The sequence below is a fragment of the Tenebrio molitor genome, chromosome 6 (assembly GCF_963966145.1).
Source record: "Tenebrio molitor chromosome 6, icTenMoli1.1, whole genome shotgun sequence".
NCBI lineage: Eukaryota > Metazoa > Arthropoda > Insecta > Coleoptera > Tenebrionidae > Tenebrio > Tenebrio molitor.
The window spans coordinates 6,274,301-6,294,273 of NC_091051.1; the positions used below are offsets into that span (position 1 = coordinate 6,274,301).

Consider the following 19,973-nt stretch of genomic DNA (forward strand, 5'->3'; position numbering starts at 1 on the left):
CACAAAATGTCCCTAATTTTTATATCCCATTGCAAAGTATTTCATTCTTGGTACATAAACAAGCATACAAATAATGTAACTAAAATAATGTACGCTTAAAATACTATTTAAAATTAATATAGTGGTCTTACTGGTATTTACTTATTGGTATGTATTATTCTTAAATTCCAGCAAGCGTAGACGGGTGTCCCGAGATACGCCTCCCAAAGATGAGGGGTCGTTACACCTGGATCATCACACTTAGCTTTTACAGGTTTATCACATTTTCCTCTGCAGAAATAACAATGTGTTACATTTGTTAATGCACCAGGGGAAGCTAAAATTGATGGAATTAAAAAATTTCTGTACAATGTAGAAATGTTAAAATTACCTTGTAAAATGAAGAAAAAATTGAACCAAATTAAAAAACATACAATATTTTTCATTCCGCTATTTAAAAAATTGACAGTTCTATAACAAAGTTGGACAGTTAAACCTCACTTTACATTTTGACTGGCGTTTCGTTTAAGTTACAGTAGTAGACAATTTGGATTTGACTTCATCACATCTAATCCAAAAGATGTGACAATTTTTTAAACCAAAGACGTACACCACAGTACACCCATCACTGTAACGTAACTTCTTTTTAAATAAAGTAAACTACGATTCTGCACAACTGTCAAATTATGAGACACTCAAGTCTTAACAGAACTGTTTTCAAAGTGTCTACTTTGATCTATTTACACAATAGGGTAGGTCTAAAATTTTCTAACCGTTGCATAAAATTCACAAGAAGGTGGTGAACTGTTGTGTTTTCACCTTATTTTCAACGTCTTAACGATCAAAGTGATAAATCCAAGTTTGCTTGGATTTTGCTACACATCTGTCCAGATCTTGTCTTCGTTGAACGTATGAAGAAAATGATCCAGATGTCAAGAAGCATTTAGATAGAATGAACAGCTGCAAAAGGTAGAATTACACACAATGGGATATTTTGGGATGGGCTAACTGTTTAAGGGAAGTATTCCGTGACTGTAAGCTGTGTTATTCCGAGTTCACTCAATAAAAAATAATATTAATAAAAATTCTATGTATTACAGAATAATATGAACAATTTAACTACTATCTCCTTTACATTGTACATTAGATTCCCAATCGCATACGTTCAACTCTGGATTGAAATATTTCTTGTCAGGACAAGTTAACAACTTTGCAACACCATTTGAACATTCCCAAAATTTTGTACAGTCCTCGTCAGGAAAATATACAGGCATATCACCATCTTCAGGTGGGCATGTGGGACCTATTAACAATTAGAGTCAAAATCACAAATAAATTAACTTGTTTATGGAATTAACTTACCGTCACCTCCTTCCGAACAGGCCACGAACGCCAACACAACAAACAATGCAACGAGTTTCATTTTTGATATGTCTTTTTACTGTTTCGTGGTACAAATGGTATTGAACTAATGTCGGAGGACTAATTTGTGTGCGTTTATATAGCCAGTTTAAGGAGATAATGATTGTGAAAAATCAATCGCTCTAGATCTTTCATGATTACCACACGGTGTTTCGCAGGAATATGAAATATTTGACCGTTTTCTCAAGTGGTCCTCAGGAATGTTTTTCAAAAATATTAAATATTTGGCTCAACTTGACAATATTTATTTTATCTCTTTCAAAATTAGAAAACAAAAAAAAATAGTGTTTTCAAGAAGGAAAATTGCCAAAGAACTTAACTGTCGACTAAGCGATAAAAATCCCCAATAGTACTAATTAGTAACTCAAGAAGATTCAAGTTGGCACAACTGAAACGACAGTTTAATTCTGTCAAATTGACCCACGTTGGCAAGTTATTAGAGAATTTCAAATGCATGTGAAAAAAAGAAAATTGCTTAAGAAATTTTTTAAAATTGCCGTATTACGTAGTGTGGAAAAATTGAAATATTTAACCTAACTTTCCATTTTTCCCTGTTAGATTAAAATTCAACAGGGTCGCTAGGTAAACTTCCAATATACGAGTAAACCGCGATGTTGCTATAATTATTTAATTATTAAATAATTATAATTATTATTATATTAAAAACTATAAAGAAATAATTACTAAAGAACTGAAACAAAAAGCTTAGTCAGCCACCTACGATGTTAGAAACATTTATAATAACCCTGTATAATTATTTCTTTGTCCATTATTTACGGTAATTTGAAATTCACCAAAATAGTAAAGAATCAGGTCGTTCATCTCATAATTATTTTGTGTTGATTAATATCGGATATTGTCCTTTTTTAAAAATATGTGTTGCAAAATATTGTAGAAAAAATAAACGCAGATTTATCATTGATAATGTTGTTTATTAAAAATAGTTCTTTCAAATTTATCACAAGATAAATATTGATAAATTACGAAACCCATTAAAAGCAAAATTGCTTCAAAAAATAATTTTCTATTTAAGCTAATTAGTTTCCTAACTCGCAACTGAGGATTTTAAGAAGTTAATTTAAAAGCAGAAATGGCAAAAAATGCTTTAATAGTAGTTTATTTGACGAGTTTCTGTGTAAATTGGGCCTTTTTTGGCACGCGTGGGCCATTTTAAAACGCGAGTGAAACGAGCGTTTTAAAGGCCAACGAGTGCCAAAAAAGGCCCAATTTACACACAAACGAGTTGAATACAACGTTTTTTTGTTCGACGAGCCCCTTAAAGGCTCCAAATCGCTTAAAACCTTTAAAATTAGCTTGACGTTTCGTTTTGACAAGTTGTGACATTTATCAAAATCCGTTCACATAGGAGAAAATTCTCAAATTCTGACAGTGTCGAACAAAAAAATCAATTTTAACAATCTATGAATAAATTAACCAAGGTAATTTATAAATCATCTGTCAAAAAATGTCACGATAAGCAAAATGGTTAAAGCATCGGCTAAAGGAGGTAAAGCCTCAGTTAAATCAAAGAAGGTAAAGAAATACTTATGTTATGTTTAGCGATTTTAATTAATTGTAAAAATAGACCAAATCTTCTTCGCATGGTTTGATAACAAACCAAGAGAAGCCACCATCCAAGGTAGAACTTCCTCCAGTGGAAGAAAAAGACCTTAACGAAATCACACTCGTAATAGAAAGCTATCAACACATTGTAAGAGAAAAATGTGTCCTTTAAAGTTTGCAAATAACGCAATTGTAGCCACCAAATTTTCCATCATCCAACATGTTTGCAAGATGTCAGTATTTGGGCGAAAACTTTGGAGACACTAAAAAAATATTAATGACGGACGACCCGATCGTAGTCACAGACCACACTTTCAAAATAGCATGTGGCACCGAATCTGCCCAGGAACTAGACAATTTAGTAACCAACCCAATCCTGAGTAAAATCCTGTTCACGTTTTCCGACCAACTTGTTAACATCCACACCTAGTTAAGATTTTCCAGATTCCCAACACCGAATCCAAAATCTTCATCGCCGATTCCGGTAAAAATGAATCCGAGAAATTGGTTCTGGATGAAAATGCGTCGTCCATTGAGAGCGCCCTGAGCCTGTACGAAGCACTGACAGGAGACGTGGTGGAAAAGGTGGACTTCGTCAGTAAACCGAGCGGCAAAAAATCCAAAACAAAAATAAAATCCGGCAAGAAAGGAAAAAAGAAAAGCAAAGCCAGTAAAAGCAGCAAAGGGAGCGGGAGTAAATTGTCGAAGAAATCTTCTAAGGGGAGTAAAAAGTCTTCCAGCAGGAAAAGCTCCAAAACGTCGACGAAGAAAGGACGCAGCAAAGAGAAACTTGCCCATGCCAAAGAAATTGAGGCAGGTGAAGTGGAGGTTGGGGTGTGCGTGCTGGATTTGTTACCGTTTACTTTTGGTAAGTTTGAAGAGAGTCACACTCGATAAATGTTATCTTCAGGAAACGCATCTTTTTCTGAGTTTCTTCCGATCATGGTGCCTCAACCGTTCTGTGACGACCGCATGACAACATACACGCATCAACCAGGGCTTAACGTGACGGTAACAATCGGCAAGCCAATTGAATTCCTTTGTAAACCTCAACTCTTAAACGTGACGTTTGAATCGATCTTCAATGTCCCTTCCATTATGAACGAAGACATGGAGTATCACGTGTGCATCATGTTACCCTTAGCAAACTTGGTAAATTGTTATTTTCTCGTGAAGAAAGATTTAATCGTGTTGGTCTTGTCTTCAGGCAAAAGAACCCCTGCTAATTAAAAATGGAACGTACACGACTACACCAGTACAACTAGACCAACATAAACTGTGGCCAGAACTCCCAAAAGACTACTCCAACGTGACACAATACAAGTGAGTCGTATTTCAAAAGGAATGTCTTCATCTTGTTTGTTAAATCATTTCTGTCGTGACAGAATGGATGACGATCCTGATACAATAAAAAATTCTATAGAGAAAATTGATTTGCATGAAGTATTCAGCAAGGAAACACCAAGAATTCAATTCAATTGCATTAAAAGAGTGGTGCTGTTGAAGGATGGTTTTCTATCTTTGTGTGATCAATTGCGAAGATATCGAAAAGTTGTTTTAGAAATTCATGCTTTTAAGAAGAAAAATGTAAGTAAATGTACATTGTTAGCAACAATCAGCTATATCAGTTTAACGCAAGGATTTGAAAAAAGAAATTTCAAAAGAGTATAAAAAGAGTAAATCTAAATCTACCATTTCTAATCTGAGCGATAGTCCACATCAAGACAAAGCAACAAGTTATCTTCATTTGATGGCAATTCTAGATCTTTCCGCACTTTTATATCCAGGAGGTAAGAATCGCTTTCAATTACTCTTCAAAATATTTGAGTGGCTTGTAAGACGATGAGTTTTGTTTTCAGTGACAAAAATCCGCCTTGCGGCTCCATTGACAACGTTTCATGAAGGAGAAGCTTTAGATAATGCGGGATTAACAACGTCATATTTTTTTCCTGCTCCTCCGAAACTTCCAGACAGTCCTAGACAAGCTTCAAAAACTAAAACCGGTAAAAAGGGTAGAAAGAAATCCAAGAGTAGCAAAGGTAGTAAGTCAAGCAAGAAGTCCAAGTCGAGTAAAAAATCGAAAGGTAGTAAAAAGTCGAAAGTAAGTGGCAAATCAAAAAAGAGTAAAAAGTCAAAGGGGAGTAAAAAATCGAAGAAAAGCAAGAAAGGAAAAAAGGGCAAAAAGCACGAAGGACAGAAAGATTTGAATATGAAAGACGTAGTTCGGTATCAACAAGAGTTAAACTTTTAAAGAATTGAGCGTTTCACAGACTCTTCCTGGTGAACCCGCTCCTGAACCTCCCCCGGAGCCCAGCGTAAAAGTGTACAACGAAGAAGGACAGCGAACGTTTATCGTTTTAGAAATCGAACTGACCCAACCATTGATGGAGAAAAGAACAATCGAAGATTTACAAGGAAGGTACAAATGAAACATTGCTTGTCTAACTTACGAAACCCTCGTCCTAGCTTGCAGCAACTGGTACACGTCAAACCTCAGGTCCCGAAAGTCATTCTCGATAACCAACTAGTGATGGAGTTCTACCGCAAGATCGTAAAAGAGATCATTCTGGACATCAACAAAAAATACGCAACGTATATGGAAAAGAAGAATTTGTGCCATTGTGAGTTGGGGAATTTCAGTTGTCTCTTCTGAACGTGTGGTGCTTTCAGGTGACAACAAAGCGGATTTCCTGACGTACTTGCGACGTTCCGGCGCTTATCAAAACTTCATGTTTGGTATGGTGCAAATCGCTGCTTTGATCTCTCAATTCCGGCTAGATATGTGCGATAAGAACACACTGTACAATCTACAAAATTTCGTAGAGCAGATATTTGTCTATCTGACAACTGAAGTGAACCAAGTTTTGCACAAATTGACCAACTTGGGTCGAACGTTGGTCAAACCGCCGAAAACTTCGTTGAATGCTTTGCTCTTTTACGCCAAAGAAGCGACTGAAATGAGAAATCTAGACTTGGCTGAACGTTATTATCTGGAGGTATTTAACTACCAGTTTGTGTATTTTTCCAGACACAAAGTTCTTTTTCTACTTCGGTGTCACAGTAAGCATTTTGTGACACCGAAAACAATTTCACAAAGATCAATTTTATAGCATCGTTTCTAGTGATTATTGAATTTGGGGTTGGTATTGAAAGTAAATTTCAGTGTTAAATGTGATGTTATTTGAACCTGAATCCATGTTTTGGATCAAAATAAACTATTAACGGAGTAGATTATTATTGTAACAACACCTAAGAGACCATTTACAATTAATTTTAATATAATTTTTATAATTAATTTACAATTTAATTTTCAATGAAATGACATTGCTTCGTCAATACCAACCCAATTTCATTAAAATAAAAGTCACTAGATAATAATTTTATGTTTAAAAAAATTAAATCAATGAAGCCGAAGTAGAAAATAGTATATTAAAAGACAAGTTTCATAAGACCTGTCTTGAAGCACGAATTCAAGATTAAAAAACGAGTGGCTGTAGCCACGAGTTATTTTAAAGAATGAGTGCTTCAAGGTCTTATGAAACAAGTTTATACTATTTTTTGTAATTTGCCCTTTTTAAGTCGTTTTTAAACAAAAATGTTTACTTTCCTCGATTTAGGGATTTTTGTGGCAGTTGGTAATGTCTTAATTTTAAAAGTGAAAATTTGATCAAGTCTTCAAAGTCGCCTTTTGTTTTATCCAAATTCTGTCACAAACCACGAATATGGAAGATAAATCTTTCATGTACGCCCGCTGAAATACGTGAAATTGCCAAAAATACGGTCGCAAATTTGTTGCCTGATAAATCCTGATAAATAATTCTTTGCACATTTTGTAATTTAAACTGCCACGCATGACGGATCAAGCTATGCCAACCTAAAAATGTTCGTAAAATGTTCCGTGAAATAATGACTATAAGGACATCCCAGATGATGACGTCTATTGTCTATTGGAGAATCAAAATGGAGGCAAATTACAAAAAATAGCATGTTACACTCGTTGCACAAGACATGTTGTCGAACTCGTTCCTCACTGGGTTCGTCGTGTTCTAAACCCTCTCGTTCGACAATAGACTGTCTTGTGCAACTCCTATAACAATATATGTACTATTGTCTTTGCAGAGGTTGTATCACAGCTCGAAAAATCCTGACTGTTGGTTCGACTATGCTGTTTACAAAATCGAATGTAACGAACCTGACAAAGCTTTCCTGTGCTTACAGGAAGCTTTGTCGCGAAAGATGTTTCACAGAAACAGGTATTTGTCATTTTCTGCGATACGTAAACGTGTAAAGTACAGCAACTTTATTGTTTCAGCTTATTACTAAGCGGTATTCTCTTAGCTGAGAAAAAGCGTTTAAAAGAAGCTGAATTGTGTTTGTTAACAGTAATGGTGCAAGAGCCACGTTGGGTGGAAGGTAGATATTTACCAACTACTACAATAAAAAAAATTAACTCTGTTTGAACAGGATGGGTTGTTCTGTACATGTTTTACAAAGATCTTGATAACACAGGAGGAATGGATTTGTCGCAAGAAATGGCATTAAAATATTTGAATGACCCCAGATGCACGGAGGACAGTTTTATGAAAAGCGAAGACTTGGCGTGGACGCAGAGTATGTGTCCAAATACCATCTTCTTCAGGGCCAGCAGAATTCTCCTAAAGATGAGAATGTATTCTGTACGAGTGTACGACACGCGAAAAATGATATTTCAGACTTAGTAACAGTTTTAGTGGGTGGAAAATGCTCTAGCGTACGAACTAAAAGAATCTGGAATTGTCCACTATCTCTTAGGGGTCATATGTTATTACAAGAAATATTACGAGCATGCTCTTGAACACCTGGAGCGAGCGAGATATTTTCACGGCTCAGTGAGTAACTAAATACAAGCATAAAAACCATAATAATTTTTTTTTAGGATTACCCCGTGGTCAGTTTAACAGGCCACTGCTTCATGGCGCTTGGAAAACTTGAAGAGGCTCACGAGGAGTACATGCACGTCGTAGAGTCGTTCGAAAGACCCGAAGACATGCACTTGCTTTATTTAAACTGCGCCAAGACAACTGACGCCACTCAAGAGGCCAGGAAATTGCTGCTCATAGCTTGCAAGAATAATCCCACGCCGTACTCGTGGATGTCTTGTGGTATCGTTTATTTTAACGTGTGAATGCGGTTTTTATAAGTTTGCGATTTTATTTGGAAGTATTCTTGTAGCAAAACGACTTGTTGAGCGCCGAAGAATGTTTTTCTGAGTCTGTCATACTCGATAATTCGATAGCCGATTGCTGGGGCTATTTGACCTGGATTAATTTGAAAATGAAACGTTCTAGTGAGGCTGAGATTTGTTACGCACTAGCGCTTAAGGTAAGTCTCGTAGAAAAAGAATTCGTCAGAGGTTAAGCAACAAGTTTCAGTAAAATGGGAGGCCATGAATATTTTACATTTAATTTGGTAGTAAAGCTGTCTGTTGAATTAGGTTATTTTTCTAAGTTTGAGGTTATAAATAACGTCAATGTCTAGTGCATTGTTGTCAGTTTTACTACAGGGTGAGCAACAATAACTGTTACAGTTGGCAAAAAAAAATTTTACATAAAATTTTCAAGACTGTGAATTGTACCTATTTCGGTTTGTTTTATTGACAATATTGACACCTGGTATACATTTCAAATTTAAACTTCTTGGTTTTTGTAATCTTTTATTAATAAAATGGTTTTCTCGTTGGAACATGACATAAAAATCACCAAAAATCACCAGAATTTATTGCCAACTCAATCAGTACTTGTTGCTCACACGGTAGTTTGCAATAGAAGAATACTCAGACATCGCGAGAAATTCAGCAACATGGCAGGTGTGTTCATTTTGATTGGTCCGCATGTCAGGTACTTTAGTGAAGGAAATCAAAGTGTATCCAACGTTAAAAAAAGAAATCATGGCCTCCCATTATGCCAAAACAATGTGAACGGTGTTTATTTCTTTAAACTATTATTACGTTTTCTTTATAAAATAGGTATCCATTTTCTTTCTTCTACAAACCCACATATTTTTTCAAAATTATATTACCACATTTACGATTACGACTGTGTTTAAAAAATGAAACTAAATATTGTGTTAAACTGATGATGAGTAATTAATTCCAAACCTTGACAACTCAGTTTCATACACTACATAAAATGCAATTCAAATTGTTTTTTCTTTACATTTTTTTTATTCAAGAAAAATTAAATGTTCACTCAAAATTCTAAAAGTTTCAAGTTTGTTTTAACTAAAGCTGAATGTGAAATTACTTTAAATGTGTCATTTTTAATGCTAATAGGTGTTTTCAGAATAACTTAGAAAACGCGTATCTGCAACAAGAAATAAAAAATGCGTTGGAAAAATTACAATAAAAAGTCCGATTCGTTTTCAGTGTTTTTATTAGACACGTGTAAAATTGTATAATAAATATAATAAATAAATAATTTATTAAAAGCACAACAGCGTTATTTAATTATTGCCCCAGTATCACAACCACTAACTGTAAGTTTAAATTATTTTTTTTGTGTACTTAATTATTAATGATAAAATACGTACTGTTATAAAAATAAAAAACAAATACACAATAGATGGGACATTAAATATCTTCTTTACTAAAATTTTAAAAAAAATCGTACAGCTTACCATTTAATTCCGTCAAAAACAATGTTCCATCTGCAAAACATTATTCATTGACGTTAAAAAAATTCAAATGTTTCATTTTTAAAGACCGCGCAACTTAAACTTTAATAAAAAGATATTTAACGTGTCTTTTCAACTAACGAAGAGTAGTAACATAAATTAAGCTTCAAATAATTTATAACAATTCGCACTAAAATTAATATTAGGTAAAATAACCTTAAAAAATGTTAACAATCCAATATCGATTGTATGTGGGGTTGCCTATACGTCAATCCTTACATTCATGTTTACTCTCGTCAGTCACCTGCGTTTTTACATCTTGCTTATCGTCGTGTGGAGAGGTTTCACCTTGATCAAGCCTTAAACTTTCCACTCGTTTTTCTAAACTATTTTCTTCCGTTTTCTGTTCAAAATTTTCACCTTCATCTACATGTCCCTGGTCTTTATAAATCGCATCCACTTCTCCACTTTCCTTTTCCGTTGTTTGTTCAAAATTTTCACCTTCGTCTACATGTCCAAGGTCTTCATAAATCTCATCCACTTCTCCACATTCCTCTGCATCTCCTTGTTCGAACCCTTCACCCAAATCGCTTACCTCTTTCTTTTCATTAAGCTCGCTGTCCCAATTTTCTTCACTAGCGACTGCAACGGGCGTTTCATCTGGATTTGACTGTTGACTTGAAGGCACATTTTCAGTTGAATTTCTTTTGTTCCTAATTGTTCTAGTCTGGTAGCTTTGTTGTCCGCGCCCGCGCCCTCGACCGCGACCCCTGAACCAACGGTTCTGAGGTGGCAGTCGATCAGGTATGTGCTTTATTGTTGGCAAAACTTTACTTTCATCTAATTTATAAATATGTTCCCCTGTTGAAGTTGAAAATTCCACTTGGATATTCAAAGGATTTTCAATATCTTTGTTTCTTGGTTGATGTGAAGCGTGCGCCCCATACGAGTCCTTATCTTTTTTGAAATTGTTATTAGGGTAGTTCTAAATTGTAATATCATTAATTTAAAAAATACTCCTAAAAACTAACTTAATTACTTTATTGTGTTTTCGCGTATTGACCTGCTTGTGTGGTTCTTGCACACAGTCATCGACATTTTCTCTCGAAGGGTCCTTCAAATAATTATAAGAGGGATCATGAGGAATAACAGTGTCCTGATGAACAACAGCAACTTTATAATGTGATTCCACCCAACAAATGTACTTACACCGATATGTTCTCTCTCGCTACGTTTGCGGTCAATTATTTCCCTTAAATCTCTCACTCCTAAATGGGGATATACGCGATTTTGTCCACCACGCCCCCGGCTTGCATGGTAGTATCTTTTATGGGTGTGCTCTTCCTTGTCTGCCATCTTTATTACAAATTGGTGTGTATTCAAACTCCCCTACAACACTCTCAATTAATCTTTAAATAATATATGATTTGTTATCTTCTTACATCACAGTTCCAAAGTTAAGTAATTCCCCATACAATCGACCTGTCAAAATCAGGTGATCTTGACAGCAGCAGATGATAATTCGCTCAGAAATGATCGCGATATAATGGACCATACATTTTTCGATACTTCGAAAAATTAATATTATAAATTCCACTATCAATTGATTGTATTAAAAAAATCATATTAAAAGAAACAAAGGCAGAATTTAAGGAATCAGATCTCCTTTTAGGGTGTTTAATTTGTAAGGTTGGTACCACGTGACAGTTGATAAATGTTATTGTAAAAACGTCATCGATGTTTAAAAAAATACAAGCCGGTTACAATTATATAAAAATAAATATAAGGTGATAAAGGTTCAGTGATAAAAAATATACATTATGTCCATTATCAATGCTAAATGTCGTATCTGTTGTTTACCATCATCCTGTTTAAGAGCGACAAACATTTCACTTGAAGAGAGTTGAGTCAAGTCTGCAGAAACACAGGTTAGAAATAAATTATAAATATGAGAAACATTCTAAAAGTATCAGAATTATTTATTAAAAAATAAATTAAAACTGCCGCACTGGTGTGAATTGTTATTGCGGGCTAACGGTTTCCGTCAACACACTTTCTAATTTCTATCACCTACTTTACAATTTCTTGAAGACGACTGCAACGCGATGGATATACTCTCAAATCTGAACCTTTGTAAATTGTTTTTCGCGTCGATTACATTGCCGACGATAGTTCTTGGTGCCTTGATGAACATTTTCGAACCGTATCTTCCAGTTTTTATCGGTCAAACAGTCAGGTATGGAAAGTTTGCTTCGAAGCAAGAATCATCACTGTTAAAAAAACTTGAAGTTCCAAAATCTTCCTTCCGACATTTTTACATCACCGCTGCCCTAATCTATTACCCTCTTGTATTCTACGAGGTAATATCCGTGTACGTGTTTAATCGTGAAGTTCGTGATTGGTTTGTAACGTTGTTGAATTTTTCTTGCGGACATGACAGAATAGCAACAGGTAAGAAATTGTGTCTTTCTACTCGTTTGTAACGATCGTAATTTGCAGTCTCCGCCACGCGAGTCTTTATAGCAGTAGTGCTGATGGTACTACAAGTTTCTCGAAGATTTTATGACACACATTTTGTCTCGGTGTTTAGCAAACGTGCCACCATAAATTTGACGCACTATTTGATAGGGATGGTATATTATCCAGCTGTTGCACTAATCATATTAAGTGAAGCACCAAAATTTGCCAGAAATTGTATGTCTCCCAACAAAACATGACAGTTTGTTTGATTTTGATTTTCAGATACTGGAAAAAATGTAATTCAGTTTTCAGATGTGGGATTAATTGAAGTCATTTCAATTGTTGTGTTTTTGTGGGCCTGGTACCACCAACATGTTGTTACTGTGATCTTGGCCAACCTCAGGAAGAACAAAAAAGGTGTGCATGTAACAATTGATTAAGTAATACAGTTTCATTAATTTTTGTATCTGATGTAGGTGATGTTGTCAACCAAAATTATAAAATTCCAGAGGGTGACTGGTTTAAATATCTGTCTTCACCACATTCTACTGCTGAGATAATTATGTACACAGCCCTCACTTTATTATTGTTTAATAGTGTAAGTTGGTGGTATGTGTATGCATGGATTTTGAGTAATCAGGTAATCATAGTTTTTACTTTCAAATATCTACATTCTGAAGATGTTTTTTATTTAGGTGGAAACCATCTTGTTGAGTCACTGGTGGTACCAAAGCCATTTCAAAAACTTTCCTAAAAACAGAAAGGCATTAATACCATTTTTATATTAAAAAGGTGTCTCTGCAAATTGTTAATTGTTTTCTATAAATTTAGTAAATAAATAAATTAATAATTTAGCGCATGTTTTTTTTCTTAAAAAAATTGTTCGAGTTTAATTGCTTTCCACCAACTAATGCGAATATAAAAAAAAAATAGATCTTACAAGACAAGAGTTGAGTTGAGATCGAGCGATCGTCAGATATACAAATAACAACTGATGCCTTACGCGAGGTAGTCTTCAAAGAAACTCTTTTGCTGCCTTAACTAACTCAGAACAGTGCAATTTACACTACGAAAAATGATAAAGAATGAAAAGCGTTGTGACAAATGCAAGATTTCAAATTTACAAATTCAAAAGATCTACATGTTGAAACATATTGTATACAGCCTGTTGTACTGACAGATTGCAGCATCAAAACTTTTAGAAACTCCTAGAAGTAAATTTGTGATAGATGGAGATTTAAATAAAAAGGTGAAAACATGTTTTACTTATTTGTATGTTTAACTACTAAATATGAGCAAATGAACCATACGAATGACGAATTTTTTTTCATGTAAGGATCAGCTATCCAAAGTTAAAAATAGCAGTACAAAAAAAAAAAACCATTTTAAAAAGAAAAAATAATTCAAGCGTTAACGGGTCAACCCTAACCATATTATTTTCTACATTCCTGCCAAATAATTATCGGAATTTTTCACTAACTCACTAAATAAGAGAAAAATCCCCAGAAATATCTATTTGTGCGCATGTGTAATAATGTAAATTTATGCACAAAATTTTGCATCGTAGCAAACAGCGTTTGATGAACATCTATAAAAAAATTTATACTAAATTTGGTGAATTTTTTCACAACAAATTTCATGAGAAATTTAACACCGTGTCAGATAGCCTTTAAGGAATGCTTAAATATATTTTATCACTTTTGTCCCCCGAAAAAAGCACTTGACTTGACTTTTTTATCGCGGAATCAGGGGATTCAAAATCTAAGAAATTCCTTTTTGAGAGGATTCCCCTTGCCATCAACGTGGAAACGCTGCAAGCATTCGGGGCACTTTTCCAGATTCCGCATTATTATCGGAAATTTTTGCATTGTAAATTAAAAATGTTATGTAATTATGTTTATTAAAGTATTTTATTTTTTATAACATCAGTAGTAGATTTACAGTAAAAAAAACAATCACCTTGAAAGATGATTGTGGGCGCAACGTATATTTGTGTGTCCTTATCGGTTGTTTTTAACGCAAAACAACGATAACTATACTGCGCCAAAAAATTGTCGCAATACTAAACGTATTTTTACATTACTTAAAAATTGCAGAAGTATTTGAAGTAAAAATGATATACATATTATAACTTATTATTAATTATGTCAATATTGTGTTTAATAGGACGTTTACGTTTGTATAGATATCTTTTTTCATCACGAAACAAACAATATTTTCGAAATTCGATGTGTTGCGACAATTTTTTGGCGCAGTGTACAAATAGATTACGCTTTTTTTTCATTTCCCGATGACGTTGAAATCAGGTTTCCACAATAATTAATTTACATTTACAATAGGTGAATAGCTCGAAGCTGGACACTGAATTCGTGTAAACTATAAGCGGCTCGACAACTATTGCAAAAAGTTGTTCCATGGAATTCGAGAAGTAACATTTTTTTACAATTGATAAAAATAACCGACTTCGACTTTTCGGTCGTCCAAACCATCAAGCGTAATGGTTTCACGAATTCGGGGGAACCCAATTCGGGGGGCTGTTCACACCAAGTTGTTGGTACATAATACAAAGGGGAAGACAAGATCGCTTTTATCTCTGTAATAATTCGTACTTCGGTGTTTGTCTTCGTTTATATTTTTTCATGTATTATTTTTAAGAGTGGGAACACATGCGTGCCCCATGCGATTTCTTTGTAGAATTTATTATTAGGTGATATCTACCAGTGTGCAGAGATTATAGACCTAGTAAGTGTAAATGAGCCACTATATAGCCGGAATATGAATAATAATTATTTACGTCAGTTACAATTAATGTATTAATAGTGAATACCAGTTGATAAAATCTTATTCAGTATTACGTAAGTCTTGGGTCAATTTAATATCAATTAATTCGTTCCAAAACTAATTTCAAAACAGCACCAGTACCAAGAAAAACTACACCTTTCATCTATTTTTTTTTCTAGAATTCTCGCCAAATCGTTCCGAATTTTGCATTTTTATAATTGTCTCTACAAGTGCATGGGATAGTTTTAATTTTTGATGTAAGTTACCACATTCCTCAACATTTGGTTACCAGTATTAATTCTTATTCATCTTCCTACGGAGATTGTTGCAGATTTCACCCACATAATCCATATTACTTTTATTTTCAGGTTTCAGGCAAAGCTTTAAAATGTTGATATTTGATGGAAACTGGGTCAAATTAATATTCGTTGCATTTTCGGTGGGGGTCTTGTTCGTCTCGACTTTCGTACGCATCTTTGAATCGTACACCCCAGACTTTGCGCTCCGGCTCCTCAGATACGGCAAGCTGATTGATAAGAAGACAAACTCGTTGCCGTCACTCAGACGTCTGCAAGTTCCAAAATCGTATTTTAAATATTTTTATGTGTTGGCGGCTTGGGTGTACGTCCCCGTCGCACTGAGTCAAGTTGCGTGGGTGTATCTGTTGGACAACGATGTGCCTCACTACTTTATGACACTTCTCAACGTTTGCTGCGGACCTCACAGAATTGCAACTAGTTATTGTTTTTACCACGTTATGAAAATTCCGTTTTAATTTCGTATAATTGTAGTATCGACAGCTCGCACCCTCGTAGCAATTTTACTGATGACCCTACAAATATGGCGGAGATTTTATGACACCCATTTTGTGTCAGTATTCAGTAAAAAAGCCTCCATGTCAGTTTTCCACTTCTTTTTTGGTGTAATTTTTTATTTAGGGGCACTTTTAATTATTCTCGCCGAATCTCCAAAATTTGCAAATACGAGTACAAGTAAGCACTGAGTCATGTTTTAAAAGAAGGTTAAAACATTATCATGTCTCATTGTAGAAATTGGAAATGAATTTAGACCGAATGACTTGACTCTTGTTGACGTAACTGCTGTTGTTATATTTTTATGGGCATGGTATCATCAACATGTCACCACCGTCATCTTAGCTGATATTAGAAAAGACAGCAAAGGTTCTCCTTTTACAATCTTCATTTTTTTCTTTTTGATAATACTTTTTAGGAAACATTGTTACCGAAAGTTATAAACTTCCGCAAGGTGACTGGTTCAATTATTTATCGTCACCACATTACACCGCAGAGATAATAATGTATACGTGCTTATGGGAAATATTAGGTATCAGACACAGCTGGTGGTGTGTCTATGCTTTGGTTTTAACAAACCAGGTAAGATATTAAATTCAGAATGACTTAGCCAAATATTTAAATGTAATCTGTAGGTGGACTCGCTTATCAGTAGTCACCAGTGGTACCAACAGAATTTCAAAAATTTCCCAAAGAAGAGGAAAGCCTTGATACCCTTTATAATTTAAATATTTAAGTTGTAAATAGAGTTGCATAACTCCTTTAATGTAAGTCTCTATCTTCTCGTCTCAGAAATAAGTGACACATCTCGTCAAGAACAATAAAATTATGTACCATTTTTTCGAAATCTAATTATCATTTCAGTATTTTATCCGCCCCTTCCCCCCGATAAACTAACAGGCTGTCTATTTCCTATACAGGGTGATTTACGAGGAATAATGAGCCCGACGGAATAGAAAATGCAACCCGCAATTCATCAGGAGAAAAACCCGGACATTTACCGCTTCGATGTCCGGCTTTTTGTTGCAATGTATTGTGGGTTGCATTTTCTATTCCGTCGGGCTCATTATTCCTCGTAAATCACCCTGTATATGTAGTTATTTGACCCAATGACAGTAACCGTGATGTAATCGTTTTTGTAAAATCAGAGCAAAACATTGTGTTTTTAGAATAAAGTTTTTTCGCACTGCGGCCGAGGTAGAGGATTACATTTTTAGTTAGTACTTTTATCCGACTCCAAACAGCAGGTGTTTACGTGTTGATTCTGTGATTTAAGCTAAAATTTTGTGAAAATGGCGCGTTTATTTTCGAATAGTGAATATATACATAAATATTGTGTAGTGTATGGTAGTGTGCGGGAGTGCTCTTCGAGCCCACTGATTTTCCCAGGTCAGTTTGAACACTTCGTGTAATGATTGATGATTACTCTGATTACTTCATGAGAATTTTTACGTATTAATACACTCATTTTATGGACGACATTTTGTCATTATCTTTGGTATGGGCGATTCATTACGGTCAGTTTAAAATATTTGTTATTAAAATTGTTTTAATTTAATATCTACCATATGATTCTCTTTTTTCTCTTCGACCCTTATCATTATAGGTCACAGTTACGGACGCAGCAGTTAACCGCTGTGCGTAAGTTGGCAAAAAACAAATGAAAGTTCTCTTGCATTTGTTTTTTCGTCTTCGCTTATTAGCATCGGCGAAACAAACGAAATTTGTGCCAAAAACATACATACATATATTATTTCTATTAACGAGTTCTATTACCAGTTAAAATTTATGTATCTACTTATTTCTGAGACACGTATATGTACGAGTATTGGGATATGTTGAATTGTGCACTAATTTTCGAAGTTTTTTTTTTGGAAATAAAAGACCAAGCTAGCACATCACATTTATTTTCTTATTTTTAAATAATTTATTTACAAAATAATTTAAGAAGACAATTATGGCACGTTTTGTGGTCCAATCATTCCAAAAATGGTGCGATATCTCCTAACTTTTCCAAGTAAAAATCTGCCACCATCTCTTTATCTTCTTTCTTGTGTGAACTTTTCAAAGCAATTGCTTCTTTTAAAGACGTCACACCTGATAAAACTAGCAGCGTTTGAAAGCCACATCTAGTACCCAAAAGAATGTCAGTGTTAACACTAAAATTTTTTGTTTTACATTTTGTTATGCAAGATTAGAAATAGTTTACCGATCGCCCACCATAAGTGTCTTCTTCGGATTTATCTTATATTTTCTAATGAGGTCCTCCACAATGTATGGATTTGGTTTACCCACAATGATGGGTTTTCTTTGGGCGCAGGTTTCCACGGCCGAAACAATCGCCCCAGTTCCAGGTATGACCAAATCTGTGCTCATTGGGAATCTTTCATCTGTGTTGGTGGCGATGAAAATGCAATTAGGATTGTTGAGATAGGAGGCTGCTTTTAACATTTTTACATATGAGAAGTGTTCATCGTAGCCCACAATAACGGCACCAACGTTACTATGCAGTTGCAAATTTTCAATCACGTGGACCAACGCGTTTTGCAAGACGTCTGGCTGGAAAATCGATTATTTTAAAATAATATGTACAAAAATGATCAAAACCTACCCCGACTCCATAGTGTTTAATACCGACAGCGTCCAATTCTTGGGTGATACCTCTAGAACCGATCACATACACGCTTTGTTTAAATCCCTGGCCTTTTAAGTAAGATGCAGCCAAATATGCTGTCGATATGATTTCATCCTGAAAAGTTCATATGCAATGATAGAAAGATTTAAAGGGTTCTCGTGATTACCACTTCAACGTTATAATTCAATCGTTTCGCCTTAATAGCAAATTCTGTTCGCATTTTGGTTGAGTTATTTGTAACCAAGAATATTCTCTTACCGAGTTCACGAAGTTTATTGACAACAGCTACTGAACCCGGAATTGGCTCGTTGTCTATCCATAGCACTCCATCGCAATCGAACAGGACTGTATCGAACGAGTTTAGGAACTTCTTGAATTCGTCCTTTGTTAACTTCGACGGAAAAACTAACGACATGGTTGCAGAATGAATTAATCAAATTAATCTACTTGTAAACACTCTAATTCACTAGTGAAGTCACAGTGGCTTTACACTACAGCACAAAATTCTATGTGGCAACGATTTTTTATGAAGGTGACCTTTAAACTTAACCTCTAGCTTTGACATGACGCGAAATGGCGAAATGTCAAGTGGGAGTCATTTTGATTGGTTAGAAATTTGCGCGCTACGCGGCACGTTTGAAAATGACACAATTAACATGACAGATTATTTAACTGTTTTTTAGTAATCTGTCATATTTAGCATAAATTAGGAAATACAAATATGGAGACGGTAATATTTATTTAAAAAAAAAGAGAATACTTTGTCAAATCTGCAAGCGGTATACAAGACGAGAAGAACGATTCGAAGCAGAGATCAAAAAATTAATTTTAAGGTAAATACAAACAAATATTTACGTACATAATACTGAAGATGTATCTTCTGGTTTTTTACTTGTGTTCGGATACAAAGACGAAAACAAACCGGATGCTCCAAACATACGTGAATTTTTTACACGAAAATTTACATCACAATATTTATACGAAAATATTCACTATTACGCGGCTATCTCATGTCGACGCCTAGTGATGTGATGTCAGTCCCAAGCGAATAAAGCACTTACCACGTAGAAAATTGCAATTTTAAATACCGTCAACTTAAATATCTCTGTAAAACATACCGGGCGCAGAATGTGAACAGTTCCACCGCAAAAATGTCCATACAATTTTACGCGTTTCGGTGAAGAGTCTCATTGAAGAAGTGTCCACAAGATGGCGGACGAATCAGAGGGGGTCAAACGGTATATTAAAAAAAATTTTGTTCTCTTTCCTGCAAAGTTTTATCTTGGAAAAATGTGCCCATGTTCAAAGTAGACTTTTTCACTCGTTAAGTCGTTACACAACTCAGAAATATGATCCTGAAGGTCAGACATGTCACTCAACCACTGTACTTCCACAGAAGTAAAAAATATAGAATGAATTCAAAATGTCGTGTTTGTTGATTGCAAAATTTTGACATTCAATAATGTTGAAACACGTAAAACGTAAATTATTTCAAAATATTAGTAATTAAGTAAGAGGGTCATTCAGGAAACTCGATAAGGCTCGATAAGACATCGCAAATTCAAAACCATGACAACTGATACCTAGTGTTGAAGAATTGTAAGTATTTTCCGTTTCGTTACCGATTTGCAAATTATCTGAGTTTCATGAATGACCCCCTAAGTCCCTAA

The 19,973-nt window shown here is 34.8% G+C and overlaps 5 protein-coding genes and 1 long non-coding RNA gene across 12 annotated transcripts; 3 read left to right on the plus strand and 3 right to left on the minus strand.

The window, feature by feature from the left end:
• LOC138132686 (uncharacterized) lies at positions 1–1,500 on the minus strand. 3 transcript variants are annotated; one of them, XR_011160151.1, is made up of 4 exons: positions 1,342–1,500; positions 371–1,282; positions 142–316; positions 1–79 (listed from the first exon to the last, which is right to left on the minus strand). It is a non-coding gene; the product is annotated as an uncharacterized lncRNA (long non-coding RNA). The 3 variants fall into 3 exon arrangements; XR_011160150.1 differs by having other exon boundaries at positions 132–316; XR_011160149.1 differs by having other exon boundaries at positions 1–316.
• Positions 1,501–2,623: 1,123 nt separating this feature from the next.
• LOC138133455 (cilia- and flagella-associated protein 70-like) lies at positions 2,624–9,414 on the plus strand. The gene is made up of 19 exons (XM_069051388.1): positions 2,624–2,934; positions 2,987–3,112; positions 3,161–3,344; positions 3,395–3,832; positions 3,875–4,116; positions 4,172–4,287; positions 4,350–4,551; positions 4,604–4,754; positions 4,824–5,182; positions 5,235–5,383; positions 5,431–5,585; positions 5,635–5,960; positions 7,084–7,217; positions 7,277–7,377; positions 7,429–7,640; positions 7,695–7,832; positions 7,880–8,122; positions 8,176–8,325; positions 9,285–9,414. Exons 1-19 carry the CDS (start codon positions 2,884–2,886, stop codon positions 9,345–9,347), a joined length of 3,540 nt encoding a protein of 1,179 aa, XP_068907489.1. The 5' UTR covers positions 2,624–2,883; the 3' UTR covers positions 9,348–9,414.
• Positions 9,357–11,194, minus strand: LOC138133460 (kinesin-related protein 6-like). The gene is made up of 4 exons (XM_069051394.1): positions 11,058–11,194; positions 10,825–11,004; positions 10,655–10,771; positions 9,357–10,600 (listed from the first exon to the last, which is right to left on the minus strand). The coding sequence occupies exons 2-4, from the start codon at positions 10,969–10,971 to the stop codon at positions 9,884–9,886; spliced, it is 981 nt and encodes a 326-aa protein (XP_068907495.1). The 5' UTR covers positions 10,972–11,004; positions 11,058–11,194; the 3' UTR covers positions 9,357–9,883.
• A 131-nt stretch (positions 11,195–11,325) lies between these two features.
• On the plus strand, positions 11,326–17,797 carry LOC138133461 (polyprenol reductase-like). Of its 4 annotated transcripts, none has more exons than XM_069051395.1 (7): positions 11,327–11,543; positions 15,036–15,113; positions 15,225–15,593; positions 15,648–15,848; positions 15,906–16,037; positions 16,087–16,250; positions 16,304–17,797. In XM_069051395.1, exons 3-7 carry the CDS (start codon positions 15,245–15,247, stop codon positions 16,394–16,396), a joined length of 939 nt encoding a protein of 312 aa, XP_068907496.1. In that variant the 5' UTR covers positions 11,327–11,543; positions 15,036–15,113; positions 15,225–15,244; the 3' UTR covers positions 16,397–17,797. The 4 variants fall into 4 exon arrangements, with proteins under 4 accessions (XP_068907500.1, XP_068907496.1, XP_068907497.1 ...); XM_069051396.1 differs by lacking the exon at positions 11,327–11,543 and adding an exon at positions 13,079–14,817; XM_069051398.1 differs by lacking the exon at positions 11,327–11,543 and adding an exon at positions 14,858–14,930.
• Positions 11,542–12,929, plus strand: LOC138133462 (polyprenol reductase-like). Its single transcript, XM_069051400.1, has 5 exons — positions 11,542–12,066; positions 12,115–12,309; positions 12,358–12,492; positions 12,552–12,715; positions 12,771–12,929. The coding sequence occupies exons 1-5, from the start codon at positions 11,721–11,723 to the stop codon at positions 12,861–12,863; spliced, it is 933 nt and encodes a 310-aa protein (XP_068907501.1). The 5' UTR covers positions 11,542–11,720; the 3' UTR covers positions 12,864–12,929.
• On the minus strand, positions 17,559–19,676 carry LOC138133458 (glycerol-3-phosphate phosphatase-like). 2 transcript variants are annotated; one of them, XM_069051393.1, is made up of 5 exons: positions 19,422–19,676; positions 18,470–18,708; positions 18,280–18,417; positions 17,878–18,227; positions 17,559–17,827 (listed from the first exon to the last, which is right to left on the minus strand). In XM_069051393.1, the coding sequence occupies exons 1-5, from the start codon at positions 19,492–19,494 to the stop codon at positions 17,647–17,649; spliced, it is 981 nt and encodes a 326-aa protein (XP_068907494.1). In that variant the 5' UTR covers positions 19,495–19,676; the 3' UTR covers positions 17,559–17,646. The 2 variants fall into 2 exon arrangements, with proteins under 2 accessions (XP_068907494.1, XP_068907493.1); XM_069051392.1 differs by lacking the exon at positions 19,422–19,676 and adding an exon at positions 19,163–19,357.
• Positions 19,677–19,973: the final 297 nt, after the last annotated feature.

Excerpts from the sequence above, each read along its gene's own strand:
- LOC138133458 (XM_069051392.1), bottom strand. The coding sequence starts at position 19,241 with ATGTTTGGAGCATCCGGTTTGTTTTCGTCTTTGTATCCGAACACAAGT. Across the intron at positions 18,709-19,162 it reads AGATACATCTTCAGTATTAT|TTTTTCCGTCGAAGTTAACA; the intron begins GTACGTAAATAT and ends CCATGTCGTTAG. Across the intron at positions 17,828-17,877 it reads ACACTTATGGTGGGCGATCG|TGTTAACACTGACATTCTTT; the intron begins GTAAACTATTTC and ends AAAAAATTTTAG.
- LOC138133462 (XM_069051400.1), top strand. The coding sequence starts at position 11,721 with ATGGATATACTCTCAAATCTGAACCTTTGTAAATTGTTTTTCGCGTCG. Across the intron at positions 12,067-12,114 it reads ACATGACAGAATAGCAACAG|TCTCCGCCACGCGAGTCTTT; the intron begins GTAAGAAATTGT and ends CGTAATTTGCAG. Across the intron at positions 12,716-12,770 it reads CATGGATTTTGAGTAATCAG|GTGGAAACCATCTTGTTGAG; the intron begins GTAATCATAGTT and ends TTTTTTATTTAG.
- LOC138133460 (XM_069051394.1), bottom strand. The coding sequence starts at position 10,971 with ATGGCAGACAAGGAAGAGCACACCCATAAAAGATACTACCATGCAAGC. Across the intron at positions 10,772-10,824 it reads GCGAGAGAGAACATATCGGT|GACACTGTTATTCCTCATGA; the intron begins GTAAGTACATTT and ends GTTGTTCATCAG. Across the intron at positions 10,601-10,654 it reads ATACGCGAAAACACAATAAA|AACTACCCTAATAACAATTT; the intron begins GTAATTAAGTTA and ends ATTACAATTTAG.
- LOC138133455 (XM_069051388.1), top strand. The coding sequence starts at position 2,884 with ATGGTTAAAGCATCGGCTAAAGGAGGTAAAGCCTCAGTTAAATCAAAG. Across the intron at positions 4,552-4,603 it reads ATGCTTTTAAGAAGAAAAAT|GATTTGAAAAAAGAAATTTC; the intron begins GTAAGTAAATGT and ends GTTTAACGCAAG. Across the intron at positions 7,641-7,694 it reads TAAAGATGAGAATGTATTCT|TGGGTGGAAAATGCTCTAGC; the intron begins GTACGAGTGTAC and ends TAACAGTTTTAG.
- LOC138133461 (XM_069051399.1), top strand. The coding sequence starts at position 15,245 with ATGTTGATATTTGATGGAAACTGGGTCAAATTAATATTCGTTGCATTT. Across the intron at positions 15,594-15,647 it reads ACCTCACAGAATTGCAACTA|TATCGACAGCTCGCACCCTC; the intron begins GTTATTGTTTTT and ends GTATAATTGTAG. Across the intron at positions 16,251-16,303 it reads CTTTGGTTTTAACAAACCAG|GTGGACTCGCTTATCAGTAG; the intron begins GTAAGATATTAA and ends TGTAATCTGTAG.